Genomic DNA, 18,206 nt, shown 5'->3' on the forward strand with positions numbered 1-18,206 from the left:
TTTCCCGGCCGAGACGCGTCGCCGCGTCGCCATCGCCGTCGCCGTCGCCGCCCCCTCGGCGTCGTCCTGGCTCGTAGATCTGTCATGTGTCCGCGCCTCGTGTGGGGGACGACACGACTCGCAATGACATCTCCGCAGTTTGAGTCGTGTGGAAAGTATCCCATGCGCGGAGGCCACGTACACATCGCACTTGGTTTTTCTGAGTCCCAAACGCCGCACAGTGGGCCAGAAGACCGGCGGAGGCGGCCAAAACTCTAGACGCGTTTTGAGCTCCAGTGTCGCTAAACAGGACTTGAACCGAGCGTGTGACCCCACCAATGGATTCCTCGTTCGAAGAGCAAGCCATTGGTGGGGTCACACACTCGGTTCGACTCCCATTTAGCGACTCTGGAGCTCAAAATGCGTCTAGAGTTTTGACCGCCTCCACCGTTTCTCTGGCCCACAGTGCGCCGTCTCCCTGAGCCTTCGCGGGAGAGAGACACAGCCTGCGAGGCGGGCCGTGCCGCGCCACCCGCGTGCTCGGCGGGCTGGCCTACCCGGCGCTCGGCGGGCGCTTCCTGCACGCTGCTCCCCCCGCCCGGCCCGCGCTCTGCAGACTCGTTCCGGGAGTCGTTTCCGCCGCCCTGTCTCTCTCGCACCCATCAGATCACCCCGTGAATGCGAGAGAGACAGGGCGACGAGAGCGGCTCTCGGAATCAGTCTGCCGCTCGGCTTGGGCCAAATGGGCTGCGGGTCCAGCGCCACTGCCGCCACTGCGGCCAGGGAGGGGTCTAGTTTCCAACACGCGTTAAGGTGCCTCCGGGAAGGAAACGGGAACGGAGAGGGCGGCCATCGGAAACGGCCACGGTTAGCGCGCGAAAAAAGTTTCCGCGCGCTAAAAAGAAGGGGAAGACGGGCCAGATCTGGCCTGAGCTTCAACTTTTGCCGAGCGGTGCGAATTCGCCGGGGAGGGGGGCACCCTGACAACGTCCCTCTTCGGGTACCGCGGGTCGTTTCGCGACTCTGCGCATTGGCCTCACAAACACGGAAAGTGGGGGAAATGGAATAAAGAATCCGAAATTGAGTTTCGGCGTCCGTGCTAATCTAACCGTCAGCGCCACGCGACAGGGCGGCCGTACCGTGTGGGGCGTGCCGTGCCGTGTGCTGTTCCACTCTGCCCCGCCCTGCCCTGCCCGCCGCGGTGCATGGCTGCGGCTCGATGGCTACCGCAGCTTGATATCTGATCTGCCACGGCACCGGTCCGGCACCGGTCCGGCACCCAGCACCAGTCCGGCACCGGTCCGGCACCAGCGCGCGCAACGCATGCCCGCGGTCAACTAGTGCCAACACCACGCACGCACGCTTTCCTCTTTGCCTCATTGTTTCATTTTAGTTTTATTTTCGCCCCCAGTCTTCTCTGTCAACTTTCCTGTTCAACCGTGACCTTGTCATCTCAGGGTGCGCGACGTATTTTGGTTTTCGCACTGTCTCGTCGAGGAGATAGCTTCTTGGGCCGGTCTTGTACTGACATTCCTTGACAACCACGTGACAGATTCGAGCACCACTCGGCGTACCCGTTGCACAAGACCGTATACGCGCGCGCGCTCGGCGTCGCAGTGACTCGGTGGCTCAGTGGAGGATGACTGTGATGTCCGGCAGTGTTCGCCAACGACAACAAGCACGTCGTCTAGAGCACGTCGATGACACTGGCACGGCCATGCGGGGCGACCACGAAACACATCCCGAAGGCTTTCCCCGACGACCACCATCAGCACGTAAAGGACAAGGCAACATAAACACACTCACACACGCAAACACACACACACGATTACCTCGTCATGAACAGTTCGGGAGGCAACACACACGCGCGGGGGACACTCAGACACGGAGACACGCAGACACCAAGACACGGCAGGAAGTGTGCCCTCGGCGGCCTCGGCGGCCTCGGCCTTCCCACGCGGCTCAGCCGCGCACGCCCCGACTCGGCTCCGTTCGGCACGGCTCGGCTCGGCTTGCCACGGCTCGGCTCGCCTCGCACCGGGGCGCTCTGTGCCAGCCCCGCGACCGTACTGAGCTAGGCAACCCCCCGGGCCCCCGTCCCGTCCGGCCGTCCGGGTAGTCCGGGTGGGGAGGGCTGCGCGCTGCCAGCGCTGCGCTCCAGGACGGCGCGCTGGTGGCGCCACGGCGGCGAGCCGCACCACCGGCCACCCCCTCTGGCTGCCTCCAGACGGCCCTTCCAGACGGCCCTTCCAGACGGCCCTTCCAGGTGACCCTTCCGGACGGCCCTTCCAGACGGCCCTTCCAGACGGCCCTTCCAGACGGCCCTTCCAGACGGCCCTTCCAGGTGACCCTTCCGGACGGCCCTTCCAGACGGCCCTTCCAGGTGGCCCTATTCCAGATGGCCCTTCCAGGTGACCCTTCCAGACGGCCCTTCCAGGTGGCCCTATTCCAGATGGCTCTTCCAGGCGAACCCTGTAGCGGCTTCTCCAGAGCACCCTTCCTGACGGCCCTTCCAGAAGGCCCTTCCAGGGAGTCCTTCCCAACAGCCCTTCGGAACGACCCTCCCACGCGGCCCTCGCCGCGCCCTTGGCGGTCCTTGTCGGTCCTTGTCGCGCTCCAGGCAGACCTAGAAAAAGACGGCGCGCTTGGAGTGGGCCGCGGCGCGCTCTCGGCGCTCTCGGCCGCGCTGGCTGGCCATTAGGTGCCGCGCTCCTCGGCGTGCCCGGCCCTCGGCCCGGCCAGCTTGGCCTGCTCAGCGAGGCAATCAACACGCACCACCGGGAGCCAGGAGAAAGGGGACCACCGCTTCAGAAGAATGGCTTTTTGTGTGACTGTTCATTGCGGTTTTTTTTTCGCTGAAAACAATTCACGTTTCTTGGCTGCGGAACGAGCAGGGGATTGGGGTAGAAATTTGTTTATTCATCGGCATATTCTCCCCACCGTGATTGCATCACGCAGTCTATGCATGCGCGGATCGCGCGGAATGTGGTGTGTTTCGTTGCGCGAGCGACGAGAGGAAAAAAAGAAAAAAAAAGCAGAGAAAAAAGACCACCCTCGTCAGCAATGTGGAACAATATAGAGGAAAGAATCATGCGGGAGCACCACCGAGGCAGACACAAAAAGAGCAAGCCTGGCAAACAGCGCCGGGGAGTATCTCCGTGAGTAGAGCGGAGTATCGACGCCCAACGACGCCGGAAGTCGCCACCAGGTGGCGCTAGGGGGAGGGGGGGCTGGTACTGCCCTGCTGCATCCGCCTGGTAGACAGGCAGACACACAGACGGATGGCCTGGCACACTGGCATGTCGTGAGCGAAAACATCGCTGCGCCAGGACCTGGCCGTTGCACTGCAGAAATAATACGACGCCATACCCCCGGTGTTGGGAGCAAAAATTTTGGGGGGTTCAACTACCCCAAAACAAAATTATATTGCTCAGTTGGCGCGTTTGTTCGTTTGTTTTCGTGTTTTTAAAGGCAGCAGTACACTTGGGTGCAGAAAGGAAGGGGAGCTGCGTGCTTCCGGCTGCATGTTCCCCAGCGCCGCACCTACACCGGAGGCGTGCCGGACGCGCGCTCAAATCGAATTTTGGCGCCAATGGGTTCCCCTCCCCGTTCCCCCGCTGGTGGCGCCTCCGGGGCGGCCTCCGGGGCGGCGCGCGGCGTCTCGCTCGCACGGGGGGCTCGAGAGGGGGCCGCGACTGCGACGGAGAGGACGACGAGGACGCCGTGAGCGGCGGCGCGGGGAGTGCGAGAGAGAGGGCGGACAGTGCCGCAGTCTATCGACCAGCCCCGGGCAGGCACGGCCTGGGCAGGGCAGCAGACCGGCCATGTGCTGCACCACCCCGCCGTGCCGCCGTGCCGCCGCGCTGGCGTACGGGCTGCCCTCCGCGGGGCGCGGGGCCTCAGTGGTGTCGCAGCCGCCGGTAGAGCCGCGGGTTCGCCAGGCCGCCCCCCGGCCCGGCGTCGCCCCGGTCCCGGCCGCCAAGCGCGAAGCGCGGAGCGAGAGCCATCGTGGAGCACGACGCCGAGGCCAGCGCCGAGGCCAGCGCCGAGGTCCGCGCCCAGGCCGCCGACGCCCCGCCGTCGCAGCGGGTCGCTCCAAGCGAGGACCAGGCCCGCGGGGAGACGGCCCTCCGACCACCCTCGGGGGCGACTTGGAGGCGAACAGGTGGGTGTCCCAGGGTGGCTTCCGCACCCGAGGACGCGCCGCGGGCCTGGCGCGCCCAGCCAGCGGCCGCCTTCACAACACACACGCCGAACACACAACACACTCAGTGAAACAGCGCCCGCCGCCTCATCTGCATCATATTGTTGTTGTTGTCATCGTCGTTGTTGTTCTCTTTGTTGTTGCTGTTGTTGTTCATCGCTGTTGTTGTTTTCGCTGTTGTTGACGGGGTCCTCCCCGTCCTCCCTGTTCCTCGTTGTCGCTGCTGGTTGCATAGCGCGCTGCGCCTCGCCGCCGAGTTCTGGTCTGGGCCGGCCGTATACTTTTGCCCGTGGATCGATGCCTTCAATTATATACGCGATGACACGAGCACCTTTGGCCCTCACGGAAAAAAATGGATTTGCTAGCCCAGCTCAAAATTAGCTGAGGCAGCTAATGTATTGGCTGGTATGGCGCCACCGGAGAATTTAGGTGGCACAGCCAAATTACAGCTGCACTAGCTATTTTGTTAGGTGTTACAACTTTTGAATATTGGCATACGCAGCATGCATATTAGTTGAGGCAGCTAATATTTTTGCCTTCCTACTGTGAAAATTTGCTACACCAATAAATGGGTCAGCTGTTTGGACTAACATGGGCCAAAAAGTCCCACAAAAAAACGTTCAGGAAAAGGGGATGCGACTCCAGTCTCGCGGTTCAAGAGACGGGGACGGTACCACCGCCCCCCACCACGTGCCTCGCGAAAGCGGCCTCAGTGGTGTCGCAGCCGCGGTAGAGCCGCGGGTTCGCCAGGCCGCCCCCCGGCCCGGCGTCGCCCCGGTCCCGGCCGCCAGCGCGAAGCGCGAGAGCGAGAAGCCATCGTGGAGCACGACGCCGAGGCCAGCGCCGAGGTCCGCGCCCAGGCCGCCGACGCCCCGCCGTCGCAGCGGGTCGCTCCAGCGAGGACCAGGCCGCGGGAGACGGCCCTCCGACCACCCTCGGGGGCGACTTGGAGGCGAACAGGTGGGTGTCCCAGGGTGGCTTCCGCACCCGAGGACGCGCCGCGGGCCTGGCGCGCCCAGCCAGCGGCCGCCTTCACAACACACACGCCAAACACACAACACACTCAGTGAAACAGCGCCCGCCGCCTCATCTGCATCATATTGTTGTTGTTGTCATCGTCGTTGTTGTTCTCTTTGTTGTTGCTGTTGTTGTTCATCGCTGTTGTTGTTTTCGCTGTTGTTGACGGGGTCCTCGCGGCTGTTCCTCGTTGTCGCTGCTGGTTGCATAGCGCGCTGCGCCTCGCCGCCGAGTTCTGGTCTGGGCCGGCCGTATACTTTTGCCCGTGGATCGATGCCTTCAATTATATACGCGATGACACGAGCACCTTTGGCCCTCTGGCCTCGCTGCCGAGCCATGGGCCGAGCCATGGGCCGAGCCATCGGCTGGCCTGCGAAGGAAGGGCGCCAGGCCCAGCCAGGCCCAGCAGGCCACCGACGCTGTTTTCCTGGACGAGGATGAGCACGGGGAGGGGGGAGGAGGCGGCGGGGTGTTTGCGTCCCAGGTCGGTCCCGGCCAGTCCTGGCCCGGGTTTGTTTGCCGTGGAGTGACATTCTGGAACCCCTGCGCGGTTTGCAGTGCACGCTGTAAAAGGTTTTATGACTCGGCCAGTAGTAAACACGGCGGGAGTATGCCGACGGGGCGCATGTCAGGGAGGACGATTCGCAGAGTCGCAATGCAGTCCGTCGAAACGAAAGACGCCCGTTACAGTGGAGTGGACGAGGACGGATGAGCTGATTGGCTGAATGGGAGGGTTAACAAGTAAACGGCCGACTCCTCTTCATAGCATTTACTTCAATCCACGCTCACTGTTGTTGAAAATTAAGTTAAAAATATGTTGTTTTTTTTACATCTAAGTGCAAGGTGGGGTAGAAAAGAACATGTTGAGAAAGGGGCACCCCCTGTGGTTTATACATCTCGACACACATTTCACACATATTTCAATGTTGATATATGTAACTGGTTCAAAGCTGGCTCAGTCAAACTTGCTCTGGAAGGATGAAATTTTCTCACCCTGTCCTTTTTCTCCCCCACTTTCCCCTTCAACTTAATTTCATACTCCAATTTTGTGTTTGAAGAGTTGAACACGTCACTAATTCAAATAAGTTACGGAACGGAGCTCTTCAGTCTAAGGAATCCAACAGACCAAAACCACTGTCAGCATTGAAGCCTTCATTTTAATTGATGGCTGTTGTTATCCAGTCAAAGTCACTGAAAATAGCAGCCGATCCAACGAGTGGGCCCCTGGGCCAGGGCCTCTGGCCCGACGCAAGCCATGGCGGTGGACTAGCCGGCGCGAAATTCAAACTTTGGCGCCTCCACCGCGGAGTGAACAAGGCGGACACGGTGGGCGGAGCGGCGGAGCGCGGAGGGGGTTGTTGTGAGGAAGTAGGGCGCGCGGAGGGGAGCCCGGGGGCTGCAGTGGCTCGGCAACATTCGGCCTCGTCCCCCTATTGATCCGAGCCGAGCCGAGCCCAGCCGAGCTGAGCCGAGCCGAGCTGGGCCGAGCCGAGCCGGGCCGAGCCGAGCCGGGCCTCCCCTCCACTTCCGCCCCTCACTGCGGCACGCCGCGTGACGTCATGCCATTGAAGAGGTGGCAATGCTGGCGCGGCATGGCGGCCACGCCACTGCATTACCACCTCCGCACCAAGCGGAGCACGAAGAAGGACCTCGAGAAGATGGCCGCGTTGGCAGGGCTTGGCGCAGCTTGGCGGGGCGGCGAGTGCCACCGCGGGTACCCGCAGCAGCCCCAGGGCTGGGGTCCGCGCCGCGACGCGCCGCGACGCGCCGCCTGCCTAGCCGCCTCCCAGCCGGCACCCCGTCCTGGCACTCGGCCAGCTCGACGGGGTGGTGGGGGTGGCGCGCGGTGCTGCCCGTCTGCCTCAGTTCCCCGCCAGAGCCTGCCTGGTTCGGCTGCCAGTGCTGGCTGCTGGCAGGCCGCGCGCGCTGTGCCTGTGTGCGCCAGGACGTGCTCCGGGACTCGGGCGGCTCCAGGACACCCCGGGCGGCCGCTGGCCAAGGCCCCCGTCGTCACGGAGGCGGGCGTGGCTCCGGCGTGACGTGCGCCGCGGCAGCGACGACGGGCTGCAGGACGGCCATGGGGGTGCGCGGCGGCAGCGGCGGCAGCGCGTGGACCATGTGTGTGAGCGGCCATGCGGCCGTGCCAGGCTGCTGGGCGTAGCGCCGCATAGCGCGGCCCGCCCACGTGGCGAGGGCGGCGCGGCGGGGTGCTGCTGGGTCCAGCTCGCCGTCGCCGTGGCGCGCCGTGGCCGCGGCCCAGCAACACCCTGGCCGCCCGCGCCGCGTGTGCGTGCGTGTGAAAGCGTGTGCGAAAGTGTGCGTGAAAGCGTGTGTGCATGTGAACGCGGACGTGTTAGTGTGAGTGTGTGTCAGTATGTGTGTGTTCTCCTTGATCCCTTTGAAGATGGCGACCCTCGTTGTGGCGTTCGGAGACACGGAGGGGAGGTGGCCCCGTGGCCGGACGCTGGGTCCAGTGGGCAGAGGGCTCGCTGCTCGTCCGGCCCTGGGGCGGTCCGGGGCGAGACCTAACTGGACGAGGCCGGCGACGCCGCACCGGCTCTAACTCACGTCCACCTTAACTGCCGGCGGTAATGTCTCCCCGGGCCAGCGTTGGGCCAGCGTTAGGACTGCGGGCTTTGCGGGCCGCAACCCGTCACCTCCTTCTTGCTTCTCACGCGGCCCCCACCGGGATTCGAACCCGCCGCCCGCTACCGCTATCGATCGCGCGTCGGGACCAACATTTGGCGACGTCAAGGCCGCCGTGCCCCGCGCCGCCCAGGGCCCCGCCGCCTGCACGCTGCTTCCGACTGTTTCCGCCTTCCGCACTGCAATTGGCCCGACAGCATCCTCGCTGTCCCTCCCGCACCCCCGCGGCCCGGCCGCCCCGGCCGTGAGTGCGAGAGGGACAGCGCGAGGCCGCTCGGCGCCGCGTTTCCCCGACGGGGAACCCGACGGGGACCCCGGCGCGGAATCACAGCTGGGTGCGGGCGGCGCGTTACTCGCCCCGCCGCGGCCACGGCTTACGATGCATCGATTTTGCCGTCACGCCTGCTGAGCGGGGCGTGGCGGGGCGTGGCGGGGCGTGGCGGGGCGTGGTGGCCGCATCGGGATTTGACGTGCTCGTACACTCTCCGGAAATGGCACACCTTGTGAATAACCCAGTAACGCTATCCTCGCGGGCGGGGTGGGGCGACACTCTCCGCCCGTCAGGCACTCAGTGCCCTGCTTGCCCTGCTTGCGCGGCTTGCGCAGTCCCGGCAGGCCACACCCACGGACACCCTAGACGGCGTGGGCTAGACGGCCGCCACCAACAACACCATCAACAACAACAAGCCTAATTACAAGTGACCAGGCCGGTGAGCCTCGTGTACAGTGTACATAGTGTCACCGCCTGTGGCTGGGCCTCTGGGCCGCTGGGCCACTCGGCGTGGAGACGAGAATGGTGGCGGGAAAGAGGTGCAGGGCAACCAAAAAATTGGCGAAAAGAGAAAAATCAGAGTGTACTTAGTGAGAAAGTTTGAGCTCTGGCTGTGGAAACGCTACCGGGAGAGCGCCTGTGAAGAGCCGGGTAGGCAACCCAGCGGACCGAGCGCACGGCCGTGCGGCGGGCTGGCCTACACCGCCGCCTCGTTACCATTACCATTAAGGGCTAGACCACACATGATCGTTCGCAGGCGTTGGCGAGCCCCAAATACACGGCGCGGGCTGCTTTATCGGCGTCTTCCCTGACCAGCCCAACGAGGGCCTCTGTTCCAATCAATGGGATGGCCGGCGCGCCGCGGCACGCCCAGCCTGACTGCACTTAGGCCCGAGTGGATGGATTACGGCGAGGCGAAGGGAAGGGCTTCGAAATACGTAAAAGGGCGAGCCCGTTGTGGACAGCGCGGCGACGCGGCGACGCGGCTAACAGGATTGCTCGCCGATGTGACACCTGCGCTCACAGCAATCGGGCCTTGTTGGTGTCCACCAGCGACCGGCTTCCGAACACTGTCGCTCTGTCTCTCTCGCACTCGTGCGGCGTCCCGTGGGGGTCGAGGCCGTCGGCTCCACCCCGCTGGAGATCGTAGCGCGATTTGGTGACGCTAATTTTCGGGTCCACGCTCACACGGCCGGCCACACGGCCCTTCGTGTTCGTGGCGGCCTACAGTGTAGTCGAGTCGGCCCGAGACCTTTCTCACGGGTACAGTGTAGGAGTATTTAAAGGTTCGCGACGCCAAGAAAGGCCGCGTGCCGGTCGATGCCGGTTTTAATAGCATCACGCCAACAAGCTGTCTCTCTCCAACTCGTGGGGTTCGGAGGGCAAAGAAGCAAGCGAAGCAGGCGAGGCTCTCGGGCCTCCAGGTCGAACGCCACGTGCAGCACCTGTCTGCAGTCCTGTAGCTGCAATCTAAATCGCCCACTCAATGATGACCATCAAGACCATCTTGTCCGAAACAAAGCCAAGTCGGCTTTCTGTTTTTGCCGGTCGCGCTGGATTTGCATCTGTCTGTTCCGCGGAGGGCTGCCTCGGGACTCGGTTTGTAGGTCAAGCCGTCCAACCGGCACACTGTGCGGCACACCGGCACGGAGGCCGGAGAGGTGGGGGGGGGGGGTGCGGACGCGGCCCCCCGGGGAACCAAGGAAGTACCCTTGCCCTTTGCGAACAATGAGGCGCCAGCGAAAAATGGGCCCGGGGACAGTTGTTGCTCTGAATGCGCGAGTGTGGCTGAGTGAGTGTGTGTGTGTGTGTGACTGCATCGCGTTGAGTGTGTGAGTGCGTCCCGGAGTGGCGTGCGCGCGGCCGGCCCCCCTGACGCGCCGTTCTTCCAGGTGACTGCCGCCCCGTAGTCCGGGGGCGCGGGGCGCGGGGCGGGGCGTGGGGCCCTCCCCTCGCCGACCATGCCGAAGCAGACGCACGTGGAGGAGCCTCTCATCCCCCCGCAGGACAACAAGATCTGCGGGGTGATCTGCCTGTGCCAGCTCACGGCCGTGCTCAGCTCCGTGGCGCTGGTGTACCTGTCCGTGGCCGTGTACATGCCGTCGCTGCGCGCCTTCAACTCGGGCGTGTCCGAGGTGCCCGTCATGTGCACCACGACGCGCGCCGTGAACCGCGAGTCGTGCGACTGGGGGACGTGCGGCGAGTGGTGCCTCAGCAAGTCGTCGGGCGCGTGCATCCAGATCCACGTGTCGCTGCGCCGCAACGGCTCCAGCCTGCTGTTCGCCAACTGCAGCCACACGGCCAACAAGACGTGCTACGGCATCGACCAGGAGAACGCCAAGAAGTCGCGCTGCATCGCGGACGAGTGCAAGAACCTGACGGGCACCTTCAACTGCACCATGGGCACGTGCATCAACATCACGGACGCCTTCAAGTGCGAGTTCACGGAGACGGAGGCGCCGCTCAAGTGCTCCGGGCGGCGCGGCAAGATCACGTGCATCGAGATGGACGGGCTGCAGAACTGCCACCGCGGGCTGTGCGAGCGCATCAAGACGCCGTACAACTGCGACCGGCGCTGCGTCGACATCCCCACGCGCAACAAGAACACCATCCTGCTGAGCGGCGACAAGGTGTACCTGTCGCGCTGCCAGAGCGCCATGCTCAACGACTCGGACTCGGAGGTGTGGAACGCGCGGCAGGACAACATCCTGATGGCGTCGTGCCACACCATCACCAACACGTCGCGCGGCGTGGAGGCCACGGACTGCATCAACGGCACGCTGCTGGACAAGAGCGCGCTCACCGACCTCACCAACTTCACGTACTTGTCGCACCTGAGCGTGTGGAACCCGGTGCCGCTGGACGAGGCGCGCGTCGTGGCGCCGCCCGAGCAGGACCTGGTGATCGCCAACGAGAGCCGCCTGCTCATCAACCTGGAGGGCTGCGTCAACACACTGCGCGACGAGTGCCGCGAGTTCCTCCGCGACTACGGCCAGGACGGCTCGGACCACAACGCGCGCGCGCGCTTCCCTTGCTTCTACGCCGAGCTCAACACGGACATGGTGGTGGCGCGCTTCGACCTCGAGGCCACGTACCGCGAGTTCGTGGTGGCGTCCCTGCTGCCCTCCGTCCTCTTCATCGTCTCCTGCCTCACGCTGCTGCTCTGCCAGCGCACCGTCGAGGTCGGCGACGACGCCAAGATGCGCTTCAAGTGCTGCGGCACCGCCCTCGCCAAGGTCCTCAGCAAGGACGGCTCGCTCGGCGCGCTCGACACGGGCGGGGGGACGGACCCCATGGCCCTCTGAGATCCCTCACGTAAGGCAGCTGGGCTCCAGCACTGTTTGCATGTTCTTTCAGGGGTTACACTCTCACGATTTGCCGGTTAAATTTCCCTCAGGAGGGCACAATAATTATTTCAATCAGCACGGTAACATTTTTCAAATAGAGATAACCTGACAACATCAACACAACAACATTATCGTCATCAACAACAGCAAAAAACAACAACAAACAACAACAACAACAACAACAACAACAACACCCCTTTTGATCGATAAGTTTACAAACGACGCCGTAGATTGCCCCCTCGGCAGTTCGGCCGTTGTGGACAGTGGGGTCGGCGCCCCTCCACGCCACGCGACGCCACGCCTCGCCGATTGAATCCCTTCACTAATGACTTTGTATCGATCTGTTGCAGGCATTCCCCTCTTGGAGGAGAGCCCGGTGCACCAGCCGCATAGTGTGTTTTCGCTGCAGGAGCACTAAAGCCGTCACGCCACGCCAATCTTCTTCAAGCACGCCAAATTTCTTCGAGCCACACCATTTTCTCTTTCGGCTTCCTTTTTTAACTTTTCTCTCTCTATCGTCTCTGCACGGAGAACTACCCCCACCCCTCCTATTTACTTTCGTGTGACCCCTTCCTCCCCGATCCTTCAAGAATCCCCCGTTTGGTTGGATCTTCAGCCTCCGACGACGACCCAGCGGATTTTTCGCCCTCTTTTCCAAATCAGTCAGAAGAAGACGAAACAAAAAGAAGAAAGATTTGTTTCGAAAGAAACGAGTCAGTAAGTCCCTCTGAAAATTCTCCTCCGCTCTAAAGAAGACAGTGGCATCCTTGAAAAAGTCCGCGCTTGCTTGTCGTCGAGTCCACTCCGACGAGCGCGGAGCGAAGACTAGAAGGCTGGCTGAAGACACGTCGAAGACCGCGAACACACTTAGCTCTCATCCGCCCGTCCCGCGCGAGCCCGCGCCGGCACGGGGAGGGGACTGCGTCCAGAGGCATTGAGCCGCACGCTTCAAAACGAGTTTCCGAAACGAGTTTTTGAAACGCCCTGCGGCGGACACTTTTACACTCAAGTGATATACATTTCGGTTGTTGTTTTTCGTTTTCGTTTCCCTATCGTTTGGGCACGCCTTGGTATTTCCCTCAACGGGAACGCTTATCAATTGTTTCGCGAGTAGAAGCAAAGGCGGCAGTGTAGTCAATTGTTTTTGTTTCGTACCGTTCGGTCGAGGGTACGTCGAGCGCGAATCGATAATAATCCTAGTTGTAATGATAGTGGTACTGTGAATGAGTGGCGAGGCGACAGTGATCGCACACACACGCACGCACGCGCGCGTCTGCTAGGATTCCAACCGCCGTCACCATGGACTCCGACGAGTCCACCATCATCATGGGCGCCGAGGTGGGCCCCGGCGGCCGCTCCAGGGAGGGCTCGCTCATGCTGCTCAACGGGCTGGCGCGGTCGCACAGCGGCACCCTGGGGCTGGGCGGCAGCATGGGCAGCATGGGGCTGGCGGGCAGTCTGACGGGCCCCGCCTTCCGCCAGGCCAGCCAGATGGCCAACCTGGTGGAGCGCGCCAAGTTCTACACCTCGCTCTGCCTGGGCACCACCGCCATCATCTCCGTGTTCGCCTTCCTCTTCCTCATCCCCTTCGTCGTGGACCCCGCCATCTCCAGCATCCTGGCCAACTACGAGCGCGACGCCGTCACCTGCGTAGCCACGGACCACGTGTACACCGAGGGGCTGACCAACTGCTCGTGGGCCTCGTGCCGCGAGGGCTGCACCACGGCCGCGCCGCGCTGCCACCAGATCCGGGTCAACTACTCCCACATCCCGTACCACCAGTGGGCGCTCACGCAGGTGGGTACAGTCAGTGTGGTCAGTCCGTCGGGCACCGTGCCCTCTGTGGGCCAAAAGACCGGTGCAGGCGGCCAAAATTCTAGACGCGTTTTGAGCTCCAGAGTCACTTAATAGGACTCGAACCAGACGTGTGACCCCACCAATGGATTCCTCGTTCGGAGAGCAATCCATTGGTGGGGTCATACGCTCGGTTCGAGTCCCATTTAGCGACTCTGGAGCTAAAAAGGTGTCTCTGATTTCGGCCACCTCCACCGGTCTTCTGGCCCACTGTGCGTCTACTCACGGCCGTTGTTCGTCCGCAGGACCGCGCGGCGCTGCAGTGGGCCGTCACGGAGACGCGCTTCCTCATCAACACGGAGGGCTGCGGCTACCCGCCGCGCGTCAACTGCTCCGAGTTCGCCAAGCAGTACGGCTACTCGCGGCTCGGCATCCCCTTCCCCTGCTACTACTCGCGGGCCTACCCGCAGATGGTGGTGGCGCGCTACTCGTGGGAGGACACGCTGCGTCACCTGCTGCTGTCCCTCATCGTGCCCAACGTGCTGTTCGGGGTGTCCGTCGGCGTGCTGTGCTACTGGTACTGCCCCGGCTGCCAGAAGCCCTGCGCCACGGACACCGTCTCCTACGTCGAGAAGTTCTCCACCAAGGACGAGTAAGACTGCATTTACGACACTGTCAAAAGGTTCATTCAAAACGACAAAACTGTGAGAGTTTATGTTGACTGTTGGGCACTTTCTGAGTGGAAACTACACGACGTCAGAATGAATTAATCTTGTTGACAGTGTAACAACTGGCGTTTTTGTCCGCCAACTACTGCTTCCGGATCTCTAACTGTGTTTTTGTTCCGCTTGCCCTCAGTGACGAGGACAACGACGAGGAGTACGACGAGGAGGAGGAGTACTGACGACTCCTGGGGGGCGACGGCCTGCACGGCCCGGACGGCCCGGACGGCCACGACGGCCTCGACGGGTTGCCGTCGGTCCGCTCCGACTCCCCGCCGCCACGCCCCAGCGTCAACCGGCGGCGCCAGGAGCCCCGAGAACCCCCCGCGGCCCCCAGGCCCCCCGCGGCCCGCCCTCGCGCGCAGTGCTAGACACGCCGCCCCGCAGGGGCATGCCGGTGTTGGTAGGACGGAACCCGCGGTTCGCGTCGCTTCGTGTGCGGCCCGCGGTTCCTTCCACCGGACCGCTTAGTGCCAACCCTGGGGCACCAACAAGGTGCCCCACTGGGAGGTTCGTAGATAATTTGATCATTTCGCGGTTTCACTAGCGGTTTCCCTTTAAATCATTCCTTTTTCACAATTCGTAATTTTTGAAACTTGGACAACGTAGGTAGTTTCAGTGCGGCCGGCACAGGGTACGGTAGACAGCCCGTAGGAAAGGTGCGAACCACGCTAGGCCGTGGACTTTACAGATGCCAAAGTAATTTTAGGCGGCGACTTTTCGAATCGACTTCTAACACTAGGCCAGCTATGCACGGCTGACTCGGCTACCGTTCTCTAGCTAGCGAGTCGTCTGAATAGACTCGCCATTTCGTATCTTTGTGGTTGTTTTTTTTTTCTGAAACTAGTTTTAATAGCGAAAGTCATTTCACCTCGATCGACTCGTAGGGACTGGGAACCGAAATTGGTTGGGTGCCAAAGAGGGGGTTAAATGGCCGGGACAAAAGCAAGATGAGAATGTTTGCTCTGGTTGAAGCGGCGAGGTAGGGAACTGGGCTCTCGCGCGACGTGTGGACCCTGGTGGACCCTGGTGGACCCTGGTGGACCCTGGTGGCGTGGCGACCGGAGGATGGAGGACGGTGGACGGACGACGGTGGGCGCCCCCCACCCCTCCTCAGCCGGCGCCCCGGAAAAGGAAGCGCAGCCCGAATCCAAAGACGGCGGTGGAAATGGACGAAGCGGACCATCAACAACTATCAAGACTCGTGTACATATGTATGTTAAGAAAGAGGTGTTCGTGTGTATATGTGTGTGTGTGAGTGTGGCTGTGTGTTGTGTGAGTGCATGTGTGTGATCCAACAGGACCAACAAGCAAAACTGTCAGCGCCCAATCTCTGCGAGACAGGAGGCGACCAGTAGCTGTGCTTCCCTTGGGAGCACGGCAGTTGTTTGCCTCTTGCGTCGGCAGGTTGACTCTACCACAGCGCAATAACTTATCATGTGTTCATATAGTGGGGGAAAAGTTGGGTTGATATTCAGGGTGGGTAACTGCCCTTATGTGCCTTCCATTATATTAATGAGCCAGCCGTTACAGGTAGTTCCTAACGCTAAGCCATGTCTGTGCGTAGTTCCTTTCGGAAACAATGGCATGGAACGCCCCTGCACCGAGAAAGTTAAACATTTCTATCACGCAGATTATCACGTTCCTGGTTAAAATGATTTTGATACAATTTTTCCGTCGTCCCAGAAAAAATAATTTAGCATTGGAGTTGTGTATTTGTGCTTTTGTTCAGCTCAACTACTGTGATACGCTTTTTATATTACACAATAATATTTAAAGACGGTCAGGAAGAAATTGCGCATCCTGCTCAACTCGGGATGACTGGTTTATGTGGATGCAATAATTTAATTCTTCACTACCTTCCTCCTGAGTGAGAACACATCCCCCTACCTTGTGGAGGAGAATAAAGTTATTGTGTAAAGGCATGCTTATAAGTTAAGTTGATATGATATTATTTGATCATAAACAATTTGTGTGCTTATAAAGAAAGCTTTGCTTTCAGTCATAAGCGTCATCGAGACTGGATGTGATTTTGTAATTTATAAGGCAAGATGGGAACTTAAGAATGAACATGATACGAGCTTCTACACTGCGTTTCAGAGCGAGCTTTGGATCAAAAATTGTTAAAAAGCCATTTTACCTACTAGATCTTTCTGGTAATGTTAACTAGTAATTGTAGCGTTTTATCCTCGTTTTGTAAAGTTCCCACCTGGAATATAAGCCATAGAACAGGGATTAAAACTGCCAACACTTATTCTGTTCAGTCCGACTTTGCGACGCATTTATAGTTTCGACTTCTTACACTCATGCTATGTAGCAGTACCATTTAAAATGGGCGTAGGGACAGTACGCAGTTAGATCCGAAACATTTTTCTTCTTTAACACTCTGAGTACTTGCTTGTCCACAGTCTTTGATTAGTGTACAATTCCTTATACTACAGCTTTTGGTTACTCTTAATGTTCCTGTCACATTACTGTGAGATATTAAATTGTCACCCTCAGCCTAGCGTAAGAATAAAGTGAAAGCGTTGAGCTCAATGATTTTGAAAACTCTTTACTTAGATCATATTTGTTTGAGCGGAAATTACGCGTTGGATATTGTTATCGATAGTTTCATCACCTGTTCGACGCTTACACCAAAGTATGTTCGGTTGATTGTCATTTTTCATGTTTTTTCAGCCTACTCTTTAGATTGAAAGAGAACGGTTTGGTACAATAAAATGTATATTTGCAGTTCGTACGACATTCCGTTTCATTTCTGCTCCCGGGGCCATGTCACAGACAAGCGCGCCGTCGCTACCCCTTGCGGACAAGCAGGGAAGCCCCGACGAGGCGGCACTACTCCGCGCCACCGCGACGCGGAGTATCTCCGGGCGCTAGCGCCACCCTGCTTGGGGCATCCCTGCGGCCCAAGCGGCACTACCCCTCCAGCGGAGAGACTCCGGCCCGGCCTGGGCGTTCCCCCGGGGCTTTCTGCCGCGCTGCACCGATGCACGGCGCGGCGGCGGCGTTCGGACGCGATACAAAGTTGCGCGGCCGCCGAGCGCTTCCAGCAACACGGCGGCGCGAAGGCCCGAAGGGGGTCCCTCCAAGAGTACGGAGAAACGGCAGGCATTACGGGCATGCATAAACATGAGCCTCACTTTCGTCAACGGCCTGCCACCCACCCGGCCGCCGCGGAGTCGCGGACACACCCCCTGCCTGCCCCCGTGCCGCCGCCCGCCCTCCAGCGCCGCGCCGCCTCGCCTCGCCGCCGCCCTCCTCAGTCGGCACGCAACAGAGTGCCGGTGAGGGCGGCCGAGAGGGCACCGGGAGGGACGAGGGAGTCGAGGGGGAGGGGCAGCGCGGCGGCAGCGACGCGTACTAGCGGAGTCCGCGTCCACGCCGGGCGGCACGAGCACGGCGAAGACGCGGAGCGGCGGAGCAGCGACCTCAGGCACTACAGCGGACTACACGGACGCGGGGACACCGTAGGAGCGCCGCGGTGACATCGTCGCGGGGAAGACCGCGGGAACGCTGGCGACGTCGCGGTGACGCAACGGTGAGTGAGTCACGGATTCCGAAAAGCACAAGTTCTTTCCGTCGCCCCCTCTCGGGGATGGAAGATGGAGGTTGTCGCTAGCAGTGGAGCGCTTGGTAATTGCCCCCCCCCCCCCCTTTGGAAAGCATGCTCGCGCCCCCGGGCGTTCGGCATTTTCTGGGGAGCAAATTAGACACCTGCGACGCGGAATTCGGGTTCCGGGGAGTGGCCCGAGGGCGCGCGAGCGTCAGCGCGACAGCGTCAGCGCGGAAACGAACCGGCAGTAACCCTTTCGCCGCCAGCGCTGAAAACGGGGAACGAGAACGAGGTCTCCGCGGTCCGTCCAATCGGCTGCCGCCCCATTTCGGACTGTACTTTCGTCTTTACGTCTCTCTCGCACTCGCGGGGCGGCCCGTGCGGGTGCGAGAGAGACAGTGGAAGTGACCGGGCCGGACGGCGGCCACACGCCAAGGTCCCCGACGACACGGAGGGCAGCGGGGCTCAAGGGCAGTGTCCACTGAAAAGCGGATTGATTGGAAAAGCCATTGATTCTCTCAACTGTGTCCAATGCAAAGGCCAGCCCGATGGGGGAAAAACAGGCGCACTCACACAGCAGCGTGCGCGTTGCCCAGGTTCGCCCAGGTTGGTGGCCGATGCCGCAATCGTTGCGAGCGGGAAATGTCATGTGTCTCCGCTGAGGCCCCTC

At 61.1% G+C, this 18,206-nt stretch overlaps 2 protein-coding genes across 2 annotated transcripts; both read left to right on the top strand.

Annotated features, from left to right (window-relative positions):
- Positions 1 to 9,790: 9,790 nt before the first annotated feature.
- LOC117652393 lies at positions 9,791 to 12,767 on the top strand. The gene is made up of 2 exons (XM_034397267.1): positions 9,791 to 11,432; positions 11,815 to 12,767. Exon 1 carries the CDS (start codon positions 10,079 to 10,081, stop codon positions 11,420 to 11,422), a length of 1,344 nt encoding a protein of 447 aa, XP_034253158.1. The 5' UTR covers positions 9,791 to 10,078; the 3' UTR covers positions 11,423 to 11,432; positions 11,815 to 12,767.
- LOC117652732 (protein tipE) lies at positions 12,764 to 14,162 on the top strand. The gene is made up of 3 exons (XM_034397824.1): positions 12,764 to 13,261; positions 13,564 to 13,910; positions 14,117 to 14,162. The coding sequence occupies exons 1-3, from the start codon at positions 12,764 to 12,766 to the stop codon at positions 14,160 to 14,162; spliced, it is 891 nt and encodes a 296-aa protein (XP_034253715.1).
- Positions 14,163 to 18,206: the final 4,044 nt, after the last annotated feature.

Source organism: Thrips palmi, unplaced genomic scaffold (assembly GCF_012932325.1).
Source record: "Thrips palmi isolate BJ-2018 unplaced genomic scaffold, TpBJ-2018v1 HiC_scaffold_7, whole genome shotgun sequence".
Classification (NCBI taxonomy): domain Eukaryota; kingdom Metazoa; phylum Arthropoda; class Insecta; order Thysanoptera; family Thripidae; genus Thrips; species Thrips palmi.